Source organism: Charadrius vociferus, unplaced genomic scaffold (assembly GCF_000708025.1).
Source record: "Charadrius vociferus isolate BGI_N301 unplaced genomic scaffold, ASM70802v2 scaffold14, whole genome shotgun sequence".
Classification (NCBI taxonomy): domain Eukaryota; kingdom Metazoa; phylum Chordata; class Aves; order Charadriiformes; family Charadriidae; genus Charadrius; species Charadrius vociferus.
The window spans coordinates 9,473,877-9,501,452 of record NW_009648876.1 but is presented as its reverse complement, the minus strand read 5'-3'; the positions used below and the strand labels follow the sequence as shown (position 1 = coordinate 9,501,452).

The following is a 27,576-nucleotide window of genomic DNA, read 5'->3' as shown; positions in this document are numbered from 1 at the left end:
CTCTGTGACAATGACATCAGCCAAAAACCCCAGCCAAACAGAAAAATCCCAGTTGATAAGAGTGTAAGTCAAAAAATGGTGCCTAATTGCTACTGAGCTCCCCGAGACCACCAAACGCAGAATTTTACATATTATCCTTTTTTCAAAACCTTTGTCTTATATCACAGTTAGAAAGTCAGCAAAAAAAAAAAAAAAAAAAAAGGAATCTGATGCTGAATTTCAATTCTTCCTTTTTCACAATGTATTTCTACCCTTTTATACTTTCCAAAATTCCCTAGAATACTGTCCAGTCTTGACTTTGCTGCTAATTTATATCCTCTTTGCCACGGAAGATGCCAACCAGGTATTTGTAAAATATTTTAATAATGCTAATGACTAAACTCATTTCAATTTTAGTGCCATTATTTCCAGATGTCTTCCTTCTCCACAGCTGGTGTATCAAAGGTAGGGAACAATGAAATCAGTAATATTAAAAAAAAAAAAAAAGGCAAAAGCAACCTACATAGAGCAGAAAGTTAACAATGTTTCTACAATACACAGACTCCATCTACACATTCAGCTATACTGAACTCTGTACTCACCAGGTCTATACCACTTGACACAAACATAGAGAAAAGACTGCAAAGACTGAAACTTGAAATATAGCAGCGCAAAAGGCTCTGAAGGACAGGTACAGGTCTTAAATCCCTGCTGGACTGGGCTAATCCAGCTGGAGAACTGAATGTAACGGAAACGGATTTTAGCATCACACATTTAGTCAAATTTTATATAATATACATATGAGGTGCATTACACAGCTGTTTATGACCTGTGCTAGAAAACACAGAAAAAAAGATACCCATTAGGTTAATTAGCACAAGGAGAGAAGTACATTATTCATCCCTCCTGCACATCGAGGCTAACAAGTAGCTTCCATTGTTGAAATTAGATTTCTCTCATCTTGATGCATGTAGCCAAGGACAAATTAAGATAAAAAAAATGCCACAATAGTCCAGAAAAGGAAAATCAATGCGTACTACAAGAAATAAGCTACACATCTTTATCTTAGAAAGGTAAATCTCCTAAAGTGGAAGAATTAATATACCTAAGTCTCAGCGTAAAGCACTCATCTAAATAAGAGAGTGATCCGGAACTGCTGCAGAAAGAGTATTTTCCAAGGCAATGACATTTGAAATCAATCCCTCTGTGAATAAAACCACCCATGTGAAGAACATACATAAATTACACTCCTGCAAAAATATAGTCACCTCATCACCAACCCCGTACCTCACATCAATTGCGCAGATTTATAAGTAATGTGCATTTCTGAAGTTCTGTTTCACTAGGAATGGTAAACAACTGTCCACGAACAAGAACACGGCACCCGTATTTTCTATTTACGGACCTTAACATCTAAAAGGTCAGACGCTGAGAAGAAATGTCTGAATGAAAAGAGAAATTTTGCAATACTCCTTGAGAAAGACAATCTCTATGAGATTTCTCAGCTGTAACAGACACTGTTGAGGAACTCATCTTCAAAACTTTGACCGCACTGGATGTTGCTGCATCTGAGTACATAGTGGAGAACAGCCTTGGAGAGAGAAATGCTCTGGACAACTGTGGCTTTTCAAATGAAATTCAAGCTTATGATTTAGATGAATCCGAGAAACTATCAAAGCAGAGTGCAAACTGACAACATGATATGGTCAGCATTTTTGCATTGGGCAAAACATAAATTGTGCTAGTCTTAACTTCTGGATAGTCCTTTCCTTCAATGTAGCACATCGTAAGTCCAGCTTAGGAACAAGAGAAGGATGGAAATCCACAGGACTGAGACAATCTTCTACAAGCCAGTACTGAGCACAGCTGACAAAGGAGGTGATGGAGAAGTATTTATCACTGAATGTCACAGGTTTCATCAGTTCCCCAAACTGACCCAAAGCCAAACAGTCACACCTGGTTTTACTGAGGTAAATCTAGCTTTTTAGTCAGATTTTTATTCTCCTCCAAGCTCATCTTCAAGTAGGAAGTACAGACATGCACTGTTAGCATACTACTAGCACTGCAGCATACTCACCATGTGTCTCTTCCCAACAGATTTGTACTTAAATTGCTTAAAGGGTATCTGAATACTCTTCTCAAGCTACATCTGAAACATAGTAACTGCAATGAGGCTACAACAGACTGACTTTTAAGTAAAAATGAGGAAGTTTGTACCCACATTTACTTCAGGACCACCCCTTCAGCAGATTCTCTCTGCCTGCTGGGAGAAGGGAAAGGAGACACAGATCTTTATATTCCTAATAAAGGAATAAGTAGATTGTAAACTCCTTGGAAAAGGGTATTCACATTCGTCCTCAACTATAAAGTACCTACTGCAAAACTTGCAGTAATCATACCATACATTGCGCAAACCTGTTTGAACCATTCACATCAGAGCTTCAAGTACATTTCCTTGCAAGATCTCTGTATCGTATCTGATGAAGATGAAATTCTGAGACTTCTTAGCCAGAATGACGTTAGTGGGTTCTTCTGTCAGAAGAATCTTTAATGCTTTGGTTTGAATATTTATCCTTATTTTTCTTAAATCCAAGAGGAAAAAAACAAGATACAATAGGAAACCTTGGAAGACTTCAGAATTATTTCTTGCTACAGTATATTTAAAGACTCTACAATCCAAAATCAGCCACTAGTAAGGTAAATCCTATTTTCCATTAGATGTCAGCAGTTGTCAAGCTTTTTAGCAGGATATAAAAAGACCATTTAATTTTAATGCCTCTCCTAAAGGCAGTAAAAAGATCTTGTTCCATATTTATGCAGCATGTAGGTTCAATGGAGCGCAAAATCTTGACTGTGGACTGCAAATGATACTCCACACAATAGTGCAATGTTAATCCACTGTAATTTTTTCCAGAGAAAAGTGGTGACTTTTTTTCCATGAAGTAGAAGTTAATGGTTTAAAACTGTATTGGGCAATATGAAACCACAAAAATTTAATTACAGTGGAAACAATTTCAAGCTTTCGGTCCCCCCCCGCCCCCCCAATTTAATCCTAACATGAAATCAAAGCTTTAGTGCCATCTGGTTGTCATTACCTAAAAAAATCTTGATTTCTGTGTGACTTTAATTGAAGAGTACAATCAGATCTGCTACCAGACAAGTTAATCTGTCCATGTCTTCTTCAAAGAAAAGAATTTGGCAACTTCAGTTCAAGGGAAATGGAAAAACAAACACCTCAAGGAATATCAGTAAAGACTCATCGCTTGCACAAGAGTTCTGAGCCTTCACAGATGAATAAATTGAAACAATGTAGGTGTTTGTTGGTAAAGCTGTGTTTTCTGTGCTTCAAACAAGTAATATAGTATTCTCAAAAAACATAAGCTACACGTGCAAAGGCTACTACCTGGATCAGCAACAGTGGTCAAAGAAAACTTTTATTACTATCTGCATCAGATTTACCAAAACAGAATAAAAAGATAATTTTTAAATGCTGCTTAAAATACCTTGTCATCCACATATGGTGTAGTGACAAATTAAAGTAATTGTCTGTATTACCTACCTGTCAAAACAAGTATTTAGTTTTTCGCATTTTAAGGCCATTTACACTCTGAAGCAGGGAAGAACTGCAGCTCTGTTCCCTTTCTTTGCTAACCCTCAGAGAAGAAAAGTTAACATCCTACAAGATTTAAACAGAAGAAATCTTAGTTTTTGAAAGATGCTTCTATCTTTTTTCAGCCAGTGTTTCAGTTTACATGTAATCTGCTAATGGCTTGGGCTTTCAAAGAGAATTTAAAAGTACTCTCAAATCACCCTTAACAGGCTTTTTCAAGATGAACTGCCTTCTGAATCAGCTTGCTCACCTATACTTTTGACCTGCAGACATAAAATGGTAGGGATTAATTTCAGATTCTCCTCCACAAATATATGTGCAGCCAGTTGCTAAAACTGACACCCCGGACAGTGGAGTTGCTAGCACATTCTAGCCACACAAAATAGACTCCAGCTCAGATAATTAGAGTAAAACTAACTGAATTCCCATTTTCCCCCTTTTTTTTTTTTCTTCATTTAGAGTTTTCACTTCTCAGATTTATTTGTTTGTGGTTTTTGTTTGGTTGGTTTGCTTTTCTTTGCAAGGAGCACTGCAGTTATAATTTCTCTCAAAAGACTGCAACATCACAGGAATTGGTGAAGTGGTAACAACCGTGCAGTTTTCATGCATTCCCTTGAGAGTACGAACTGTTCGAACTCTCGAACAGTTAACAGTTCTTCTGTACAGCAACTTCTGAACAGCAACTTCACGTATATGAATATACTGGTCACAGCAGGCAGTTCAGATGCCACCCTAATAAAAAGCATCAGAAATTTCTTGTGCAAAGCTGAACATCTATTCATACACCGTATCTTGACCAGTGTGAAGGAAACAAGTTTTGCCCCTGTACCCACATACATAGGAAGCAGTATAGAGAAATATTTGCATGACTGACACTCCAGAGCACAAGCCCCAGGGAAAGGTCTCTCCTCCCAAAGAGATTCCATCTAAGAGTTCCACAAGTCAGAAAAAAATATTAGAAAAAAATGAAACTGTGTCATTTCCAGCAGGCAGCTTTTAAGGTTTTGCATATTAAAATCTTAAAACGTACAATTCAAAGAGCCTCCTGACTAGAAACCTAACACAGAATGGAAAATATAAGCGACTTCAAAACATTTTTTCGTCTCCATTTCCAGTAGCTTGCTCCACTTTTTGTTTGGTAACAGTACTTGAGCTTACCTGGTTTAAGCAAAACCATGTAAAAAAGAGCACATTCTGCTTCCAAACAGCATTAATCAGCTGGAAAGTGGTAATCCACATGAATGAAATACTATCATTACCAATTTGCCAACCTACATGCATGAGGAAGATTTAAGGCTTCAGGCAGCAGATTCAGTACCATGCAAATTGGGAAGTGGTAGAAAGACATCACAATTGCTGGGACACTCCACTGTAAGAATTAAGCAAAACAGTTTCACCATGAAGAAAAAAGTGATAAAACTTGAGCAGAAATCAGAAGAGTTACTCTGTGTTCCTTGAGTTGGTTGATGGATTCTGACTCACACCTGTAGGAACGGATGAACAGGAGAAGAGAAAACAACTTTCATTCAAGTTTTATGAAAGAATAAAGATGATTGCCCTAGAGACTCAAAATAGAAAGAGATTGTACCATTCATATTTTAAATTCTAGGAAATTTCTGTTTTGTCTTCTCATTTCTACTATGATAAGAAAACTAAGTATAATCAGTCTTACACCACCACGTTGCAGGAACTTGAATTTCTTTTTACCCACTTATAGTTCACGCAGATCTCAACTGAGATGGCCGCCTGTGTTCCTCAAATACATTATCTCTGCAGGTTGTCCTGACGCAGCGGGGTCCCAAATTGTCAGCGGACCTCAAGGTCAGTACTGAGACCCTATTTCCCAGAAGTAATCTGAGAAACACTAAATAATGAAGAGAGGCATAATAAAAAGGAACCATGTACCCATCGGTATTTGGCTTCCAGAGGATGCAGACCATGTGAATATTCCACAGGCAAAGAAAACTCTCAGTACTGCTTCCCCTTTCCAGTCCACGTACACCGAGTTACAATACTCCAAGAGAGTTTCTGGGTTTCAGTTCAGTCAACTCACAGTCAGCTAGCTGCATGCTAGCAGAGGCATTAGGAACTTCATAGCAAAATGCACTATTTGCCTCCAAACCCAGATCAACCATGTTTTCTTCAAGTCCCAAGGTCTGTCGAATATTGTACAGGTTTCTGAAGTTTCGTAGCAGCAATATTAATAATCAAATGGCACAATCTGCTAAGGGAAATTGTGTCTGAAGGGCATGAAACGATTCACCATGACAGCTGCATTAAATAAACTGACAAAGAATATTTTTTCTTCTGGTAACAATAAATTTGTTTAGGTGGCAACAAGCTGTCCCACAGGCTGAATTACTTCACTCCTTTGAAAAGGATTCTCAGAGTGTTCCAATGATGTTGAGATCTTAAACTGGGAGAAAACCAATTTTGGCTGGCAAGGCCATGTTCTTCTCTGTCACTTAAAAACACAGTAATGACAGACTATTCTTCTGCAGGAATCATACTTTCTAATGTGACTTGCAAATCACAATTCTTCACAACTTTTAACTGCTCAACTGGATTAGATGCAGGCTTTTTGGGGATAGGTTAATGTATTTGTTTCAGTGTAATATTACAACAAGTTACTTTTCCAATTCAATCCTTCCATAAAAGCCACTACTGAAATCCTACTCAGGACCTCCACAGTATCTAAATGACTGTTCAGAGATTAAAAGGCTTCAGAAAATAGTTAATGCCTTACAAGCAGACAATAACAGGGATGTATTTTGTTTTCCAACAGACAAGCAAGGAACAATTAACGGACAGGGTTCACAAAGATGACTGAAGGAAATCCAAAAAATACCGAACCCAACCTGATGGGTGAAAAGAGAAACTCTTAACTTGTACCAACACCAATTCTTCCCTTCTGAAGACTGGGAACTAATAATGCAAGGTAAGTTGTTTATCTATGTTCATGTAAACATTTAAGAAAAAGAAAACCATGACATTTCCAGAACTGACATAATATTCTATGCTATATTTTCACTCTTTCATACCATAGTCAGACCACCATGTTTAATGAGCAATCCTACAGTAAAACACAAGGGGACTGAAGATGACAACTAAGCTCTATTCACGTAGCAGCAGCGTGTCTTAGGTTGCATATTCCCTTGCAAAAAACACATGTACTTCTACCATGACAGGTAGTTTCAATATTCTTAAGAAAAGCAGCTGGTCTCGAGAAAATCGAAGTGCCATAAGAAATTGTAATTCACAGAAAATACTGTTTTAACAGTCAACTTTGCTCAAGAGGCAGGAGCTCCGTTCTGCAGCAGCTGATGATTTTTTCGGAGTTGTATTTTTCAATGCGATGCACTCCACAGAAACAGTCCAACTCAGAGTTAGCACAATTGCACGCACGGTCAAAGATGGATCATTATCCAAGAGCACTGGATGCATATTTTCCTATTTAGCCATAAATGAAAGTGGGTATTCTTTCTGTTAAGCACTGTGAAAGATTCTACTGCCAATACCAGGGAGCAGAAGATGATTAAGAACTAAATCAGAGTCAAAACTTGGATGTTTCTGTAGTGAAGGGTTTTTCAGACAAAAGCAAAATTGCTAATCACCAACCCCTGACTATGAGCCAAGCATAGGACTACCTAGCTGTTCTCAGTTCTGTCAGAATCAGTGATGAATTTTTCCTTTTTGCTCAATTTCTTCATTCACGGAAGGACTAGAGTATGTAGAATCTGTTACGGGTTGTAGTTCTGGCATAAGTTATTTTATTTGAGAGCTGATTTCCATCAAGCAGATGAAGACTGACCTGCTAAACATTCAAACCAACTGAAACAAACGGCCAAGATTATGGAATGATATTTCTGTACTACAGAAATGGAAAAGTTCTGAACTTCAGGGAACCAGGGAAAACAACAACAACAACCATCCCAAGCCCTTCAGCCTGTTCTGATCAAACAGTCTGCAACGGTATGTTTTCATAATTGAAATTTTGCCCTAAACTTGAAGATTGATACATTTTCTCTCTGTTCTCAAACTATAACTTTATGTGCATTCTCTGCTCATCTCTCTCTTATTAAACATGCACCACAGAATAAAAAGTGTGACCCCTCTAGGTGTTACCTGCTAAAATAATTTTAAAAATTGTTAAAAACAGTAAACAATATGATCAGTTCTGTCACATGCTATCCATTTGCATGCTCCAGAAATATTATTTAGCATGCAAAGGAAAATGTTAGAAAAGGATCTGGTTCAGGCATATTACCAAAAATACAGACAAAACCATCATCAGTTCTTAAAAAGTCAAGAAACAGCATCAACTCGTAACAATGGTATGCCACAAGAACTCCAGTTTTGTGATGGACAACTGAGGATAGACTGAAACCCATTTTACACGTACCTGAGAGAGTAACTTCTTCAAAGCGAAGCTTACCTGATTTCCACAGCAATACACAATACTGATTTCTTGTTAACTATTAGTTTCCCTTTGTCAACAATTCTCAGTCAGAATTCAAAGAGTACTTAGCAACATTTAAAAAATAAAGTATGTATGCTACATAATAGTATCTGTACACAGAAAATGCATATTTATTACCTTCTATTTTAAAAACGCTGCATTCAGGGAGCTTGATTTTCTTGTACTAAACACATTCAGGGCATAACAGAAGCTCAGCTATTCCCCTTGTTTACCAAAGAACTTTCAATCATGCACCACAGACAAGGCTGAGAAACATCCAATAAACCAAAACATTAGAATGGCAAACAAAACCATCTATTAGCACCACAGGTCTCCTTTAACAGCACGAACTACCACCACACCAGAACTAGTTGATTTACCAACCTAGACGCAAACCACAACGTAATCACTCAGCAGAGCAACAAAGAATAGCAGAGAAGGAAATTCAGGACTTCATTTTCTTCCCTCATAAAGATCAGGAGAAAAAAATTCAATTTACCAGTAAAACCGCAGTTATTTTCAGATTTAAACACCTTGCCTGGTTACAGCATTGATAACACATGGCATTTGCTTCAAAACCCGACAGGACAAAAGAGTTTTCATCAGCAAACCTGATGCTGTGCAGAAGCAATATACCAGCACCTATGAAGAATTTGTACCGTGTTTAATAGTGTGGAGTGCTATCCATTTATCTTTTTTTGCAAGCTAAACACATTTATTAAAGGAATAGAAAGGTACAACTTCTGGTCCTTGTTGTTTCTTTTAATGATGTTTCTCTATGAGACAGTAGACTTATGAATGGAATGAAATACTGTGATAGGGATCAGTGTTGGCTAAAAGACAGTAAGACCAAAATGAATTTTCTATGCTGCCCTCCAGAGAACTCCGTAGTACCTGTTTTCAAGTTGAGCGTTAAAGAAACATTTTTCATACATTACTACCTTGAGTATTTCAGAGCCATCCAACAGAATTTATACTCACGTAGTAACGGAAATTTGACATAATTGAGATACTAGCATCCAAAAAAATAACGACCATTCCTGCCCTCCAGGAAGAATGAGAACGGTATGGCTCCTAAAGGCCAGAAAAACCTGGGGCCTTTAATGGAGCTGTCTATGAGAAGAAGAGCAGGTGATAAACCTAAAAGACGGGACACATTCCAGAATATGAGCACAGCACCTCTTCCAGGTAAGGACGGTTCTGAGCACTGTCAACATGTGAACACAGACCACATTTAAAATGTCAAACAAAAACCATGCTATATGGTCCACCAAGAACACAGAGTTTATAGTGAAATTTATTGTTCTGCTTCCTAATACAATAAGCTACAAGGTACATACAGTATAAAACGAGAACAGCCACAAAGCAAAGGTGATAAACATTCTGTGACGGTACAGTGGAGGTAACGTCTGTCTAATCCTTCCACTTTATCCCACAAACAGCAGCTAAAACTACTGGCCCTCCCCCTCCCTCCCCTCCAAAAATACTAAAAAGTAAACTGTCTCTCTCACTTAGGAGCAGTGGGATTTGTTGGGTTTTTTTGAGGGCACTGGTTATCTGCCAATATCTCAAGAAAATTGCTGAAACTAAAATAACAGAGAAAAACTGTGAAGGTGGGAGTGACAAAACCCATGCAAGATGCTCATGACACCTTGGTTCACTTCTCCTCCGAGCAAATGGCCTGTAAAGAAAGGAAAAGTTTGTTACACCAAGTAAAACAGCAATTAATGTGGTCAGAGTTAGGGTACAGTGAGCAAAATCTGAACTAGACAGGACTAGGCACACAGCTTAGCTACTCTTCTAATGAAAACATAATCTTCCTGTGTATAAAGTTTGGAGATTGATAGCTCACTGTCCTCCTCGTTTTATTTTTAGGTGCTGTACAGGAGGGTGCACACTGACATGGGCACAGCTGACAATTAAACAAGGCTGCAAATCAAATAATCTTGTCTGGGAGAACTCTAACAATGACATGAACTGCAACCTCAACTCTTATAAAAACCCTAAAAAACATCAAGGCTATAAACATTCAGGAAGACTGAATACTGACCTTAAAGGCAAAAAATTCCATTTAACCACTTTATCATATATACTTGGTGCGGTTGAGGGCTCTCTCAGCAAGATGACCACTTTCATCTGTTATCTTCTCCCAATCTGTTTGTCCAACAACAAAACCAATGGCCCTTTTCCTGTCTGCATCTTTTTTTTCTTCTAGATCTGCCCACCGCACCTATGGAGAACATACTATCAGTAGGACAATCTCTTAAGAAATCCTGAGACAAGTCTGGGCTTTCTGCTGCAGATCAAGAGTACAAGAATTGTAATTTGTACTCATTTTCATTCAAACAGGTAAGTATTCATTTGTCTTCCGATGGATAAAGACAGAAACTACAGCAGTTACATTATTTTTAATTGAATATCCCATGTGTTCCATGCAGTAGAAAAAAGGTACAGATGATTAGCCTTTTCCATTTCAATGCTATAATTGAGAGATGAACTGTAATTACTACAATTATTTCTCTGTTCAAAGCAATGCTTTCTGCAAGGAGAATTATAAAAGATTCATTTAGTGTCTTCATTTTCTGTACAACCTTTCAATTGCACAATGGCAACATCTAGAAGACGACTATGAAACTACAGAAAGACAGTGTTAAAGACCAACTCAGCAATGAATCAGGGACAGTTTTCTTCTCTATCTTCTGTGACACATATCTATTTAAATCTTTCCACTATTTCTTTCCACTAAATAACTTCTTCATGCATTTGTTATCTCCCATCTTTACAGCCGCAGTCATCTCCTCTGTGGCCCTTCACAGTCATGCAGATCACTTGCATTCATCCTGTTCAAACATACACAGTCAATCCCTCACCCACAAATCCAGACACCAATGGGAGGGAGTGCAACATGGAAGAGGGAGTGAGGGAGGTGATGATGAAGGGCTACAGTCCAGAAACTCAGCTGGAATACACTGTTGCAGGACAAGAAATAACAGAAAGTGAAGGAGCTCTTCCTTGACATCCTAACTGACTAGTGCCATTCAGGCTGATTTGTTACTTGGAGACAAGGCCTATCCCATTTCTGCCAGCACAGCAATGTCTGCTTTCTTCCACCATCACTTCCTCTGCCTGTGCCTTAGTATCTCCATTTCTCTCATGCGTGCTGTTCAGTACTACCCATGTTTTCTATCTGACATTACAAAACAAAACAAAGCCCAAACACAGACAGTTAACTCAAATTACTTTTAGTGGCAAAAGCTGAACTTTCCATTTTGGAGACAAAAAGTATTACCTCTTCCTATTACCTCTCATCTTCCTCTATGGTATTTTGCCCCTTTTTTTCACAATGGTATGTGAAGATGTAGCATTTTGTGTTCAGAACAGAACTAATTATAAAGTGATTGAAGCCAGCTTCTTATACACCATCTCCTGAGCTTCATGCAAGATATAAGCAGGAGGTAACGTCTGCAAGACTTAATTGATATAAAACCTACATAGCCGATACTTTCCTCAGCTGAATCTTTTTTAACATAAGAACAGTGCGCTGTTTCTCTGCCTACTTATTAGAAAACCTAACAAAAAAGTAGCTTAATAAAATCATCATCTTGTCTTGGAATCTGCACCGTCTATCACACTATCTCATCACAAAACATACAGCGTAAGAAAAGGACTCTGCGGGTTGCTTGGAAACAAAGTGCATTATCTCCCCCAGCAAGAAATGGGACATAATTCCATTCTCAATTCCAAAAGCCATGCCATGCATAGTTAATCTTTATTATCTACAATTCCTCACTTCCTTATAATTAATCTGTTTACCTCTGGAAGACCCTACTCTCAATATTCTCTCACAGAATCTAATGGAAAAGCAAAATAAAAAGTGAGTCAATGGAATTGTCATATTCATAGACACTGTATGACTTGATTCAAACTCTTTATCGCCGAGACCGTTAAATGGTCATATACAGACAGTAAGTCATTTGAAAATTTATTACCCTTTTCTTTCCAGGTTCAGAAGCACGTGTATCATAGTCATCTGGAAGCTGTAGATAATCTTCCATTCTGCTGGCAATTGCTTCCCAGTCACGTTTCCTTTTAGTGCCAGTCCGCAAACCATCCAGCTTGTCTGAGAACAAACACAGAGCCTCAGAGTTAAAGGAGAATATTTTTCTATTATTCACACAAACAAGACGAGAGTGGAAAAATTTTCAAAAGAATGATCAGCAGAACTTGTACATCCAGCTTGTCTTGACAGGTGGAATGATGAGATTGAAATAAACTAGAGAAGACTCAACACCATTTTCAAGTTTTATTGATCTTTCACATTAACTGTGTGGCAATAACACTCAGTCTTTTTATCTGTATGAGGAAGAAAAGTTTGCTCTTCTGGATGTTCATACTATACGGAGTCTTTCCTTACAGGTACAAAATAGCCACCGATAGCTAGGAACCACAGATCCACCTTTCTGTATTTGAACACAATACTAAAGCCATAGCATTTTTCCCAAATTTGGGGTTTAATACTGTGTCAAACATGGCATACATGCAGTATCAGGGAACAAGTGACGATCATATAATTTAACGCATCAAAGACAAGTTTTTGAGATACTGTTTCTGCTGAACAAATAGCTCCTTGGAAACCCTGATTCCCCCCTTTCTTTTCCTCTTCCCACAAGGAAAACACACTCAAAAAATCCTTCAGGACTGGAAAAAAAATAATCTCAGAATCTTTTGTTTCATAGTGTAAGAGGACAGTCATGAATATTTGAGCAGTGCGTTTGTCCAACAGTCATCATTTTCTTCTTTTTCTTATTGAATTGATACGGCATGAGGAGAAACAATTCCATTCCTAGGTTCTAAGATTTTGTTCGTCTTTGGACACTTATTTTTTGTGAAAAAACAACACCTTCTTGAAATTATGTGGCAAACTGCTTTTGGAAAGGAGATGAAGTATTCATTGTAAGGTTATGAACAACAAAGCATGAAAATGAAAAACGGCTTTGCAAGCCAAAGGAAATCCTAGTACTTCTGTCGATGTATGCTACCATTTTATAAGCCAACAATTCAAGTATATGCAGAAGGAATACTAAGCTTGGCAGTTGTATTCTGTAAACCACTTCCAGTGATGTCAGTAACATTGTTTCAGAAGTCACTGATGTAATTAAATTCACTTGCAAAAGGCTTCAGAAATAAATCAAATACAAGGCATCATATTTTCTGGATAGCAAAAGAGGATGTTCAAAGGTATGTATTAAAAGAAGTTCAGTTCAGAGATGAGTTTTTTTACTTAATATGGGAGAGAAAAGAGCAACAACGGAGATAATGTGAGGCAATGGAGATGCAGACATGCTAGTATAATTCAAATGCCATAAACTAATGAAGTAAATTCTCCCTCATACAACTCAAAAATTTTTAGACTCCACCCTTTGCCCCATTTCCCTGCAACAGATACAGAATTGCTTTTAAGAAAACATTTTAATCCCCCTCTGCCTTTTAAAAAAGCCAACATTTAAGAAAACCGTGCAGAATATTTGTATCTGTTACATGATATCTTGTCATACAATTCAGTTAAGGTTCTTCTTTTGCTCTAAGTTAAATCTGTCAAATTTGAAGCTCAATCTCCAAAGACAGGTGGCACTCCTTCTAGAAGACAAAATTGATTTATACAATATTTCTCTGTTACTCCAGCACATAATGCACTGTTCCTCAGTATTACTCTCAGATCAATCAGCGTAGATCATTGTAGCTCAAGGGTTTCCACAAAAAAAAAAAGATGTTGAAAAAGGAGGGCAACAAATGCATTGAGGAGCATTTAGGAACATGACGAACTGAAAATTCAGGAGCTCTCTGTTGGCAATCTGCACACAGACATATTCCTATTGGAAGGCGACGCGCTACGATGCATGCTCATGTCTTTACCAACGTGGAAGAAAGCGTTCAGTCTCCCACTCCCTGCTGCACACAGACCAATCGAAAACAGCGCCAAGAAACGAGTAACTCAAACCTCAAGAGAGGAGATCAGGAGGCGTTCAGAGTATGAGGTTCCCCTATGTCCCTTTTTGTTACTGCTACACAGAATTTATTTCAAAATGTTATCTCCTTCCATGTTTGAAGTTGGATTGCCTTTCCAGAGAGATCTGCTTCCGTCCATACTATCGTGGTTCAAGGTACATGTGCCATGCAGTAGCCACTACAGAAATGTCAAAAGCCTACCACAAAGCATTATTTCAGAATATTCTTTTCTGAAAATGAGACAAAGTGTCATTTTGTAACAATGATGCTCGTGAATATTTATGGCAGATGATTATTTAGTGTTAAACTATCAAACATCATTTTACCATTTCAATTTTAAAAACAATGAAGCAGCAACAGCATTTCTGAAAATAACGTACACTCACCTTTAGAATTTTAACAGCAAAACATCTGAAAGTAACTGACTTAATTACCTCCTTCAAAAACTAAATGAATCATTCAGCTAAATTTTTGCCTTTCTTATACAAAAGCCACAGTTTTATGTAAAATGTTATTTGTGTTCTAGAGCAAATTTTACAATGGTACCAAAACTTCAGCATCGTGGTTTGAGCCAGAGCTCACTTCTCCTTTCCTGAAAGTTTGTAGAACTCATCAATAAGCCGCACTTTGAAACAGAGTATTGTGCTAAACACTTCAAATATAATCAAAATTTAAAAATGTGAGTCCATTTCTGTAAATTTAAATACAAGAATCCGTGTGCAATATGCACTGAGACAGACCAGTGACCAGACTTTAGAATAAAAATGCGGCTGTGCACTCACAACACATAAGGAAATGATATACCACACACATACTCAGAGGAATGCATCACCCCTGCCAAAGTAAATCTGAACTAAAGCAAGAGCTCTGGGGCGTACGGTATGGTGATTGTCACAAGTCGACTAAAGAACTCAAACTTTTCAGACCTTTTCTGAGGCTCATTATAATCAGCAAGATCTTAATGTGCTTTCCTGGAACAACATCTACTCAGAAAGCAAACGAAAAAGCAAAACAAGACTTAAGAGTGTTGTTTTTGGATTCAGCACTTATATCACTTCTGCAAATGTGTGCCCTCTGGGACTAACACAATAAACCTAACGGGCAGGCCAGCTCCCAGGAAATAACTCAACTTTGGAATAACAAATGCATACCACAGTTTACATGCCTTTCAGGAAATAATTGTAATTGGTCAACTCCAACAAAGTCTGTTCGTGAATTAAATATAATAATTCTTACTCACAGACTGCAAGTGCTTATAATCCATACCTTGAGCTAAAAGTTGTCTGCCCTTGCAAAGCAATTTTTCAAAGAAACAGCATTCATTACAGAGGAATGCCTGGCTTTTTTAAAATGTATGTTCTTTCAGAATTTACTTCTCATCTATAGTTCTATATATTTATAAAGATGTATCTAGAGGGTAGTTATGAAAGTAAAATTGTGAATACAGATTTAATAGAAAGACCTTCTCAGCACCTCCATCTGTGTCTTGCAGCATGCTAACATTCAGTTTGTTAATGGAATCCGATTGTTAAAGGATTATTGCAACAGCCTTGCAAGGAACTTACTTTAGCATAAAATTGACTCTGCTGCTCGCTCCCATTACATTTGAGACCATACAAAAATCCTGTGTTTTATATTATGGAGTTTCCACATGGAAAGAAACAACTTAAATATTTTTAGAACACACTTTGGACTCCTGTGATATTTGTAAAATGCACGGGATGATTTAAGGTTCAGCATATGCAGCACAATGCATCTGTTCCTACTACTCAGTATTTAAAGAAGTCTATGTCATTTGGAATACAGCACAATGTATCAGAGCATTCTTCAACAATGCACTTTTCCATATTTCATACATAATTGGGGGAAAATAATTATAAACTTAAGGAATAACCTTAAGATATTAAAACAATCAACTCATAACAAAAACGCAGAGCAATCCCAAATTAATTCTGTCAAACTGCCTAGCTGTCTGATATGCCGCAATCATGAGTATAAGGCTCCTCCAGCTGTACTGTAGGTGCCACAATGTCAATATATTCCACAAATATTAAAATGACTTAAAAAGAGAGCACAGCAGCAGAAGGGATGGTGTTAACTAAGCAGTTAACAGCAAAAGATGAAGGCTAGTTTACGTAAGCCAAAACTTCTAATGCTATTTCTATAGTACAATTGTGATTTTGGTTATTAGAAAGTAATGATACACAGGGCTGCAACACACATGCAGAAGCAGAACCTCAAAATGTTACGACATGGTGCGCCCCCTTCAGATATTTATTACTTCTCATAGACATGACAGAAAATAGCAGTTTTACGCAAATTGCTTTGATAAAATCTTCACTTAGAACCATTACTATTCAGTAAAAAACAAACCAAAACTGGTCATAATGACTAGAAACCCCTTTCCATGTCTACCCCTTCCACCATAGCCGTGGTGCATGCATTTCAGCCTGAAAGTTGCTTTTGGCTTTGACAGAATCCTAATATTAACACTTACATGTAACACAACCAGCAGCACTAACCAGAACAAGTGCAGCAAAAACGGTGCCCTTGTGCTGCTTGAAAGCTCATTTTGCATCCTACTATGAAGAATTCTAGTACTCTCCTGGAACTGAAGAGCGTAACAAACTTTAACTTTTCAATACCTAAGTTGCTGAAAAGATACACCAAGGCCTAATCATTCAGAACGAACTTCAAAGCATGGCACTACTTTGTCCTCACACATGCCAATTTTGGAGAGTGAGAAACATCTTCAATACAGTGAGCTACTAGGCATGTCTCCAAGAAAGTTAAAAGATACTGATGACATTTAGGCTTGAAATAAAGGTATGCAGTATGAACAAGAATGCAGTGCAATGTAAGTCGACTCTTTGCTTTTTATAATATGGAAGAGGTGAATAAAGAATAGAAATACTGCTTTTTTAAAATCTTGAGAGAAAGCACTTTCCTTGAACAGATGGAAGAACAATTAATGAGAATATAAAACAGTGATGGTTAGAAAGTCCTAACTCCCTTGCCTCTGGCAGAAGACAAAGTCCTTTTCTGTACAGATGCTTTTGCAGTTTCAGACACATGTATGAGTTCAATACATTTATTTGTCTTTGGTAAGGAGGCATAGTGAAAATGAAAATTCAGGTTTTGCAAACATCATCAGATACCAACTTTAAGAAACAGGAAAAAATAAATACCCACCTAGCTTTGCCTCAGAAGTGTCCATCTCCCATTTGCTTTTCGGAATGTAACCCTAAATCATACACAGAGAGAAGCTCGGAGGATTAGAGAGAGACACACATGCATATCACTTTTGAACTGGAAACAGCATTATAATGGTAGCTTAAGGTATTTCTTTTTGTAAGGCACAATTCTTGTTATCAGATGAAGGAAACAAATTACTGAGTATTTCAGAACTTCTGCATCCACTTCCCATTCAGTGATTTTAGCAGCCCTTGCAAAGCATTACAAGAGTGCTGCCCTCTGCAAACACAGAACTCCGGAATGAATCTAACAGACAGCAATGGCGCTGTGTGCACTGCTATTGTATTATCCCAGGTGACAAAGTTATTGCAACACAACTTATCAGGCATAAAGAACATTCAAAGCTTTACAAATACAAATGAAAAAGTTACAGTAGTCATAAGCTTTTAAGAATATATTCCCAGATCCACTACACACAAGCTTCACTTAATCCTTTCGAAGGGACATACTAAATTCTTGTATGAGTGGTTAGTCCACAACTAAACAAAATTTCTTTTCTTGGTTTAAATTAGAGTACCTGCTGAATCACTTAGATTTAAGCATAATTTTTCACTTTGAAATAACGCTCTTAGTTCCGTGATTCTTTTAAAATACTTTTCCCCTACAAATAATGTCATCATATGTTTTACATGTAATGATGTTTAGCCAGCTTGTTCCTTGTAAACGAGCGTAACGATACTAAATTTAGCAAAAAGGTATTTATTTCAGATATCTTGTTATCTTTTCATTTTATACTCTTTGACAATTAAATTCTTACTAAGCAACCCCTTATAACTCATTTCAGGTGTTCAGATTTGTTATAAAACTACTTATGTTTCTCTGCAATCGTATAAAAAGCTCAATGTAGTGAAATGGAACCACTGTGCGAATTTCATTATTTTAAGAATGATTTTTAATAGAGAGGGAAAAGAACTACTCTAGAAGATTTCAACAAGAAAACAAACAATCCACAGACCAGTTTTATTACACTAACTTCTTTCCTGCTCTATTTATAGGTTGCCTTCACTGTGGTAAACGTATACATGTATTTGTTAATGTTAAGGGTTACTAAATCAGAGTGTACTATTCCAGAGAGCTGCACTGCTTTTGATTATGTTCAGCATTGCTCTTCCAAAATCCTTCAAAGACCCTTTTTTCTATCAAGCATATATCAGTGACGTGAGATCATCAGATCTCTGTATTTTATTGTTTTTAATCAAGACTGTAGTTAATACAAACTAACACAGTTTGTGCTGCAATATTTCCTGGTAACAAATAAATAAACTTCATGCACGTATGTATATTTATACTTGTAAACCAAGTTGCACATTAAAATTTGCTCAGAAAGTTTACACCACAGCTAGAAGCCTGTATTGAACAAAGTGATGTGTGATACGCTGGTGAGAACACTAAGTTAAATGCATCAATAATTCATACCATCAAGCACAGAAAAGCAAGAATTGTCTAAATGCTACAAACAACCCTATGGGAGTTGATAATAGCAACAAAAGAGTGACTTTGATGGTGTGAAATTGCCTATTGTGTGCTGAATCTGTACAATATCCCGGTCCTCAGATAGGATAAGAAAAGATTCAGACTCCATCCTTTGGTACAAGACAGTTGGATATTTCAGGGACATCTGCCAGATGGCAGAAGCTTCAGACCTCTCTTTTTCCACAGGATTAAATGCAGCAAAATGAACTGAAGAACCCTTACCAACTGCTCTCAAGAAGGCAACAGATACCAAATATAGCGTACTGTTCCACCTTTCTGTCTGACATACCTCTCTTGAGATTAGCCATGTGACTGAATAGCAGAGATTACATACAGCAGATAATTCTTTGCTATTTTTCATCTCTTGTGAATCTGAACAGAAAACATTCTTATATGTAGATTACTTTTAGTTATTAATAATTTGCATTGTTTTCACCACCAAGCTTTCTCCTTGTCTCATAAAGAAAAGGCCTATAGTTACATGTGCTGCACATTAGGACACTCCCCAGAGCCCATGAACACACACACACACACGCGCGCGCGCATTTATGCACAGATGTCTCAAAAGCTAAAGACAACTTTCTCTTCTAGATATAGCTCATTTCCAAGCAATGAGACTAGCAGCCATATTGTTGTAAACATGGATGCGTCTTTGAAATGTTCTAACCACACTTTATGAAGTCTCATACCCTATGCCAAAGAATAATTTAGTGAAGAGAATAAATGAGTCAAGTTGCAAAAAACCAAATGTTTATTAAAATTCACTCTTTCTAAGCTTTAATTTTTTTGTTCGTATTTCAACTGCTTTCTAAACTGTCACTCCTGAGGAATAGTAAATTTCCATCAAGAAAAAGGACTTTGCTTGTCTCAGACGTTTTTTGGTTACTTCCTGTTCATTGGAGTTTAACTGCTTGGTTATGGGAACTAGGGTTTGACACGTTCAACTCGTCAAGCACTGACCAGCTGCAGCTCCAACACATACCAAGAAGTTACAATAGGAAGCCTTCTGTAGCCTTTTAAATACATACCTAAAACCACTTGCCCTCAGGGCAATGCTCTAACCTTCATTTATCCAAGAGACCTAATCCCTCATCCTGGGAATACCTACTGACAAAGTCAGTGAGCCCTGGCAGAGAAAGCATTCTTTTTCATAACTCTTGTCATATATTGTGATAATCGAGAAGAGTTCTTTAGACATATGAAAGCAAATAAGCTAAATTAATCTTCGCCCATTCTTCCCATCCCTCCACTTAGTGTAATTCTTGGATAACCTGGAAGACAGCGCTATAGTGTACTGCAATTTATAAGTGTCAGTAAGAGGCATGTTGCCATACTTCACTGATAATGCTGTTTGTGGCATATACTCACAGATTCTTAAAAAAAAATCAGTTAGGAATAATACGATTTAACATTAAAGTTCTCCTAGAAATGTTTAAGGAACAAACGACTAGAAATGTGTGTATTAAGATCGCATGGCTAAGAATGGCAATGGGTTGGCATTTATAAGATTGTGAATCTCCCTCAGACACGTTAACAAACATTTTGTTAGAGATGGCTGATGTGTCTCCTACCAGTTCACTTTCTTCCTCCTCTGCTGTATCCTTCTTGACTTCTTCTTTCTGGTCTTCAATATTTGCATCAAAATCCTCCATCTCCACCTGTTCCAAAGCACAAGTGCAGACTTACAAGGCACTGCTTGACTTTTACATATTACCTTTTTAGCAGCGTAAGTAGAAGATTCCAAGTTCAAATAGAAAGGGAAAGAAAGGATCCGTCTTGGAAAGTATGATGATGCAATGTATATGACTACTGGCTCCATTTTGGCTTCCCTTGGAAGCAGGTTCCCTTCCAGCTACAGAGTGACAAACTGTGTGGGAAAGTAGCGATTGTTTATTCTCTTCTTTCACATGCATTCTTTGTGCTACCAGTATCTGTAACAGCAAGTTACTACTTCTGCTTCCCACATAATCACATTTCAAAACCTGAAATCTCAGAAAAAGATCTTAAGCTTGCCATTTACACATCACTGGAATGGTGCTCTCTGCATAGGACATCTCTATCAAGCCTTTATGTTTTATATATTGAAATATCATGGTAAAGAATAATAACCACAGAGATTAACATAATAAAATGGACGCTTTAAGACATACATCTAACCCTGCCCATCTAACAGAATACTTTCTGGGGTCTACATCTCTAATGGGGATGCATGTGTGTACTGGGGAATACCTAAAACTCTCAAAGTATGCACAGTTCTTCATACTGTTAGTAAAACCTTGATGCAGATAGAGTGAATCCCAGATCTGCCCTTCTGTGAGCTTATTTGAGAGCTGAGCCCTTTGCTGTCCTCTTAAAGACCACTATTTTCTGATACGAAGAATTTGGACATTCAAAAATAACCTGCTGACCCCATGATGAACCGCAAAGAGTAAACTCTCTTCCTACTTCAGCAGTTCATCGGTTTCTATGGCCATGGCAAGAGCTGTTCTGACACCAGGATGTGGCCATGGTACACTCATGATGACCGTATGATTAACGTACTAATTTATTCCCAGAGCTCCTGAAACATCTGCTAACAAAGAATGCAGTAATACAGAAAGCTGACACACCAAAGATGCATGTTGCAGCTGCCAACAGAATAAAAAGGTAGCATACTTCTACAGCAAGTGTAATCTTCTGCTACATATTATTTGTTTACTTCTTAATTCTCTCCTACAGGTCTGTGTTTCTCAAAGTGGGGATCAAGAGGAGTTCAAATTTGTATATTTACTTATTTATTTTATCAAACTACTTCCTCAAATTAAGATCCAATTAATCTAGTAACCCAAAAAAGTGCTGAATTTCATCTGAGACAGCAAAGATCCTCTTCAATTTGGTACTCAAGAGTTAATAAAGAGCAAAATGGCTTCAACTCTTCCTCAAAGATGTGTAAGTCTGGGCTCCAAAAGGTGATAAAAAGTAACATGTACCTTCATATTTGGGTAGTTGATAAAATAATGGAATGCACTTGTCTGACTCAGCGATTCTGGCTTTCTACAGTGCCAAGTATAACTACTCTGTTGCGATCATACCTTTCTCTGCTTTGTATTTTCAGTGTAGTCACATCTACATAATTTGTAATTTTAACGAGTGCAGAGATTCTCACCTCTTCAATTGCAGCATCCTGCAATAGAGAACGAATGTCCAGGCGCATCATGTGACGTGGTGCTGCCTCCCAGTGATCAGACATCTAGCAAAAAAAAAAAAACCAACCAAAAATGAAGCACCTCTAAAAATATAACGGATTCAATGGAAAATTGGGTTTCTGATCATGAAGACGTATCTGTACTTAAGAAAAGTAATTTCAATCAATCCCATGAAATAACTACCAGCTCTTCTTAGAGGAAAAGTGTAAGCATTATGTAGTCTAAAAGAGGTCAACAGTTTTCCAAGAACAGCAGGCCTGAAAGCACAATGAAACTTATCATTACTGCTATGACTCCAGATGTATACAGTTACCCTGCTGATTTCCTTTAGCTTGCGTCCATGAATATTCCTCTTGGAACACGTCTGGTTATCTGCACTCATTTCAGCTAAGTACACCTAGAAAGAGAAAGACAACATTAAATATTGTAAATCAATTTTTAGAGCTCTTTTTCTGCCTGGTGATACACTCTGCAGTTGTACATTTTAAGAAAGGTAAATTTGTAACTGAAGACCACAGCAGTTTTCCTGGATGTGGGAGGGACTTTGCATTTAAAAGTTTAGAAATACCAGCATACAGGTGCTAGCAAGTTCAAATGCTTTTTAGGCTCCATTACCTCAAAACCCTTGGTTTTTGCAGCACTCCAAAACTGTTCAAAATGTCGCACTCTATCATTGATAGCATCAAGGATAATGAAGGGGAAGAAGCCATCATCCAAGGTCTTTTTGAAAGTTTTAAACATGCTGGTACGATAGGTCTCTTCCATATCAGCTTCATATTCATACTCCATCACCTTTATCAAGGACAAAAGCATTTAAGAAAGAGGACACCTATTAAATTGCTAATGTTCAACTGCTGAATGTCATGACCACAAAGTACCCTGGTATGAGAAAAACATCTTCAAGGTCAAATTTTAAGAATTCGCCCATTCTGCCATTACGTTATATTGACTTGTTTTGAACAATAGCCCACAGACCTCTGCACTATTCCGAAGCCACAAACTGAAATTCTGATTGCCACTGTGTTGTTCCAGAATGTCTTGTTTCTTTGTCAAGATAAGCAACTGATTTAAAAGTACCTTCTTTTTCACTTTTTTCCCAGTATCTGGGTCTCTCTCTTCTTTTTCCACTTCAGTGATAAAATAGTCATCCAGGCTGAGCACTCTTGGTGCAGGTCCTCCACACTCTACTTCCTTATCCTGGGAGGAAAGCAAAAAGAAAACATACACTCTTGCTGTAAAACTTCCATTCTGCTACAGAGGATCTTCAAAATGCTTTTGGCAAACTGCAGTTCCCTGCTCTATATTCAAAACAAGAAGGGAGCAGTATCCCTAATGCTTGCTAATAGTGGAGGGGATTCAGATGCCATACGAAGACATGGAACAGGAAATAACAACAGGCTGAAATTCCAGAAAAACAGAAAGAAAACACCACAGGAAGTGCACATAAAAAACAAGCAGCACTACACAGTTAGTGGTTGTCTACATACCCTGATGAGTTTTGCTACATGTGTCTTTCCACTGCCAGGCAACCCTCTCATTATGATTACAATCTGAAACAAAGATCATGTAAGAAGATAGGATACATTTAACAGAATCTCTTTCACAAAAAAATTTCTTCTAGAAAATTATGTGCTCTGGGCTCGCACTTTTGCATATCATCAAGCAAAGCCAGTACCATGCCTCACTACCTATTTTACAAACCAGGTTGTGAGGAACAGGAGTAGTTCCATGGAAGAGCACATGAAGTTAATGATCCCAGCAGCTCATACTGCATAAGATGTTATAGATCTGGTTCAGATAAAATTAACTGAAACATGTCTAAATGTTTTATAGCCTGAATCTTGTTCTTATTTTACATGGTGCATTGCCAAATCTCCGACTCTGTGTAAAGCCAAGTCTTTCCTCTGATACATCAAAAACCCAAGTGAAGATATCAGAAGAGTCTAAAATACATTAACATTACCCACTAATAGGAATTTCATCTCAGCATTCCCAGAAAGTTTACATCTCCTGTGGACTCCTAATAGTTATGCTACAACTCTCTAGGCTTTTGCAAAGGCACCAAGAGAATTTCTAGAGCTTCCTCAAATGTAGGCTTGTTCCCAACATATTACACTGATGAGCATTTTATCTGAATACAGACCTTGTAGAAACCGATTGTTGCTTTCAGAATGCGTACTCACCCTCTCTGGCCTGCTATCCCGTCCTGGTGGCTTCAAAATATCATCTACATTTTTAGATTCTGGCTTCCTTTCCACTCGTGGAGCAGGTGGTGGCTGACGGGGCATTGATGGAGCAGAAATAGGAATCCTTTCCTCAGGGTAATTTCTACGATCACCTTCAAATTCCAGTGTTTGGACAGAAGAATTTTCTTAGTTCAGTAAAATAAAAAAAATTAAGATGTTCATACCCAGCTGAGCTGATTAAAACAGACCTTCATTATTTTAGGATAAATTAATGGATTTGTCCCCAAAATAATTCAAATTTCTAACCTTGAACCTATTGCAATCAAAGACATTTTTAGCAGAGTATAACTGTTGCATTCCTGATATCATCACCACTGAGAAACAAAACTACATGACACTGCCCGAATAAATTTTCCTGAATTATATATACTGAACAAAGAAATACTGCAAATCAATTAATCTTCTCCCAATTAATCTTCACCTCTGCGAGTCCATATTTTTCACAATATTCTAGCATGGCTTCAAGACTGAGAAACTGTACCTCCAAACATGGAAGGCCCATGATCATATGCTGGACGATCTGTTTTTCGTTCATATGGTGGTCTTTCAAAACCACCTCTCCTGGAGGAAGGATGGTCTTTCTTGTCACGGTAAGATTGAGTCCTTGAAGGTGTAGTAGGAAGAACCCTGCCAAAAGAGTATTTTGCATATTCCTAGAATTTCTACGATGGTTTCCAGAAAGAAATGAACATGTACCTCACAGGCAAAACGGACAGCCTGATACCCAAAGCAGCCTGAACTGTATTGATTTCAATAGTGTTCCAAAACCACGTACCTATCATCTCGGGGATGCCGCTCTTTTTCAAATCTCTCTCGTTCATAGTCCACAGAACCACGGTCTCTGTGCAATTCCCGCTCTCTCTTGAAATCCCGATGATCTGTGTTGGAATTACCTTGACGCTCAAAATAAGGCTCACGATCTCTTTCTCTGTTATAACGGCCAGGGTGCTCTGAAAGTAGAAACCCATGGAAATGCAAACCACTAAAACATACTCTGTTTTTTTTTATTATTTTTGAAGGAAAAACAACAAACAAGAATGCAAGAAAAGTATATAGAAACATACGTGAGGGCTAGAATGAACTTAATCAGCCACTGAATCTCTTCTCCATACTGTAACAGACCATGAAATACCATGAAATCCTACTTAAAGCTACAAAACTGAATTTTTAAAGTGGCTAGGTCATTGACTGCATTACTCATCTTGAAAATATAAACTGTTATTCTTATGGGCCTCTGAAGAAAACAAAGTGGTTCTAGCTTAAACAAGAGTTACTTGATTTAAAATATGCTTTTAGTGCCTTACACCTTTTCTTAAGAGCTAACTAACTGTCTGAGAGCTATCCAAGCGCTCCCTACCTTTTTGAAATGTTTGCCTCTCCGGTAGAGGTTCTGGACGCAGGGTTACCCTCTCCCCATATGGAATCTGTTCCACTTTACTGGTGGTTATATCTGGTTGAAAATAACCAAAAATAATCAAGGTCTTAAAACACCCCTCTTCCATTTCCTTTCCTTTGTCATGAAAAGCAATCAGTCAATGGCATTAAAGTGACTGGAATAACTTAGCAAAATTTCTTTTAATGGATAATGCAAAAAGAGCTATACATAAATACACAACACCATGGATTTGAAAGCCTGAAGTGGGTTTGTGTGTGTGTAAGTATGCATACCACTGTCTTAAGAATGGGACTTCTGCCTTTTCAGATGAGTTCAGGTAGCACCAGTCAGAAGATTATAAACATTAAAATGCTCTGAAAGTTTCAATAACTCATAGAACTAGTGTAGTAGTAGAACTAGGTTAGTAGAACTAGGTTAGTAACTGAAATGCTCACTTTAGATTCCTAACAGTGACAGTTTTTCTAACAGCTTTTAGTAAAACATCTACTTAATGGAATCAATATGGCTTCAATTCATGTTATGGCACCTTAAGAGAGAAAAAACACTCTTTAAATGACAGTGCACAATTTAAGAACTTCTTTACGACATGACTTCACTCCTGTTAAAAACTAAGAATGAGGGAAATTAATTCTATTAAAAAACTAGTGCTGAATTTTAGCTTTGATAAGCTCAATAACACAAATCAGAGCCCTTCCCTGTTTATGTGTTAAATGCCTGTTTAGAGTGCACACCCTTCAGAACTAGAACTTTGTCTCCTGCCCTGTCTAGAGGGTACCTCACACGCATTAAGCAGTATGTAAATAATACAAACACCAGTCACATTCTGCTTTAATTTAAGTCACATCTAATAATTGTAACAATCCAAAGTACTACTTTCTAGCACAGTTATTTCCACACTCAGCTACAAAGGGATTAAGGGAAAGTATCAGTATCAATCTAAATATAACACATTGACGTGATCACATCAGTTGGTGTTTATTAGAAGCAAAAGTGGCTATATACCATTCAGTTCACAAGAAATAGCTCATTATCACAGCATTGAAGGAAACTCAAGGCCAGAGGTTACAGACTCCTTAAATCACAAAGTTCTACAGGTCAACTGCAGAACATCTACGGCATGCTTTGCATGGCACACTCCTTTAGAAAGAAGCTACGAGGACTAAGTTACAGATCAAACAAATACATTGTAATACCCACCTCGCCCGTGGCCATAATCCACAGTTTGCTGAATTACAGGTGCTTTAGGAACCGGTGGAATAACTGGAGGAAGGGACACTGGTACAGCTGACGGAACAGAGGTGTGAATGGGAGGTACTTTCACAGGCGAGGAGACCGGTGGAGGCATCATTGACTCCTGTTTACACAGCTCGTACTCCATATTTGCTCCTTTATCCTCATTTGTGTCCCAGAGTCCGTGGAAAGAATCCTCATCCCAGCGTTCCTGTTCCACAGCAGAAGGTGATGGTTTTAAAGACTGACCATGACTTGGGGTTGTAGTTGGAGTAGAAACTGGAGCATGTGGCCTTGTCATAGGTGTAGTAGGCCTTGTCAGTGGGGCACTTGGTCTTGTCACAGGGGTGGGCTGTCTGAACAACACAGGAGGCTTTATAATAACAGCAGGAGAAGGTTTAATAGCTTGGGCTTCTACTGGTGCCTCTGAAGATAGCTGAGAAGAGACCTAGATGCAGAAAGCACTTTTAATGTAGATCCGTAAACTAACCTTCTCTCATCCTCTGTAAGTCAGTAAGCACAATGGCAATTGGTAATCAAATCATAAGCCATAAGAATTTTCTAGTACCTCCATCTATGTGCTACAGGTAGGAGGACAGTATTTCAAGAACTGGTGGCCTGAATTAATTTGGTGTTTGTTCACTATGTGAAGACTTAAATAGTATTTGTTTTCTCCTTCAAAATAACCTTACCACTTTAAGGTCCAGTAGGCCTATCTCAGTTCAAAAGTGACTACG

General features: G+C 37.8%; 1 protein-coding gene across 1 annotated transcript in view; it reads right to left on the bottom strand.

The window, feature by feature from the left end:
• Window positions 1-9,327: 9,327 nt before the first annotated feature.
• Window positions 9,328-27,576, bottom strand: part of YLPM1 (YLP motif containing 1) — a 23,025-nt gene continuing 4,776 nt past the window's right edge. The window contains exons 3-17 of the mRNA XM_009887032.1: window positions 26,807-27,050; window positions 25,571-25,663; window positions 24,989-25,163; window positions 24,695-24,840; window positions 24,151-24,305; window positions 23,455-23,517; window positions 23,045-23,164; window positions 22,583-22,759; window positions 22,281-22,364; window positions 21,928-22,011; window positions 20,354-20,440; window positions 17,247-17,298; window positions 12,038-12,168; window positions 10,099-10,278; window positions 9,328-9,729 (exon numbers count right to left, since the gene is read on the bottom strand). Of these exons, the coding sequence (XP_009885334.1) occupies window positions 10,132-10,278; window positions 12,038-12,168; window positions 17,247-17,298; window positions 20,354-20,440; window positions 21,928-22,011; window positions 22,281-22,364; window positions 22,583-22,759; window positions 23,045-23,164; window positions 23,455-23,517; window positions 24,151-24,305; window positions 24,695-24,840; window positions 24,989-25,163; window positions 25,571-25,663; window positions 26,807-27,050 (1,758 nt within the window). The 3' untranslated portion in view covers window positions 9,328-9,729; window positions 10,099-10,131. The remainder of the gene's footprint in view (window positions 9,730-10,098; window positions 10,279-12,037; window positions 12,169-17,246; window positions 17,299-20,353; window positions 20,441-21,927; window positions 22,012-22,280; window positions 22,365-22,582; window positions 22,760-23,044; window positions 23,165-23,454; window positions 23,518-24,150; window positions 24,306-24,694; window positions 24,841-24,988; window positions 25,164-25,570; window positions 25,664-26,806; window positions 27,051-27,576) is intronic.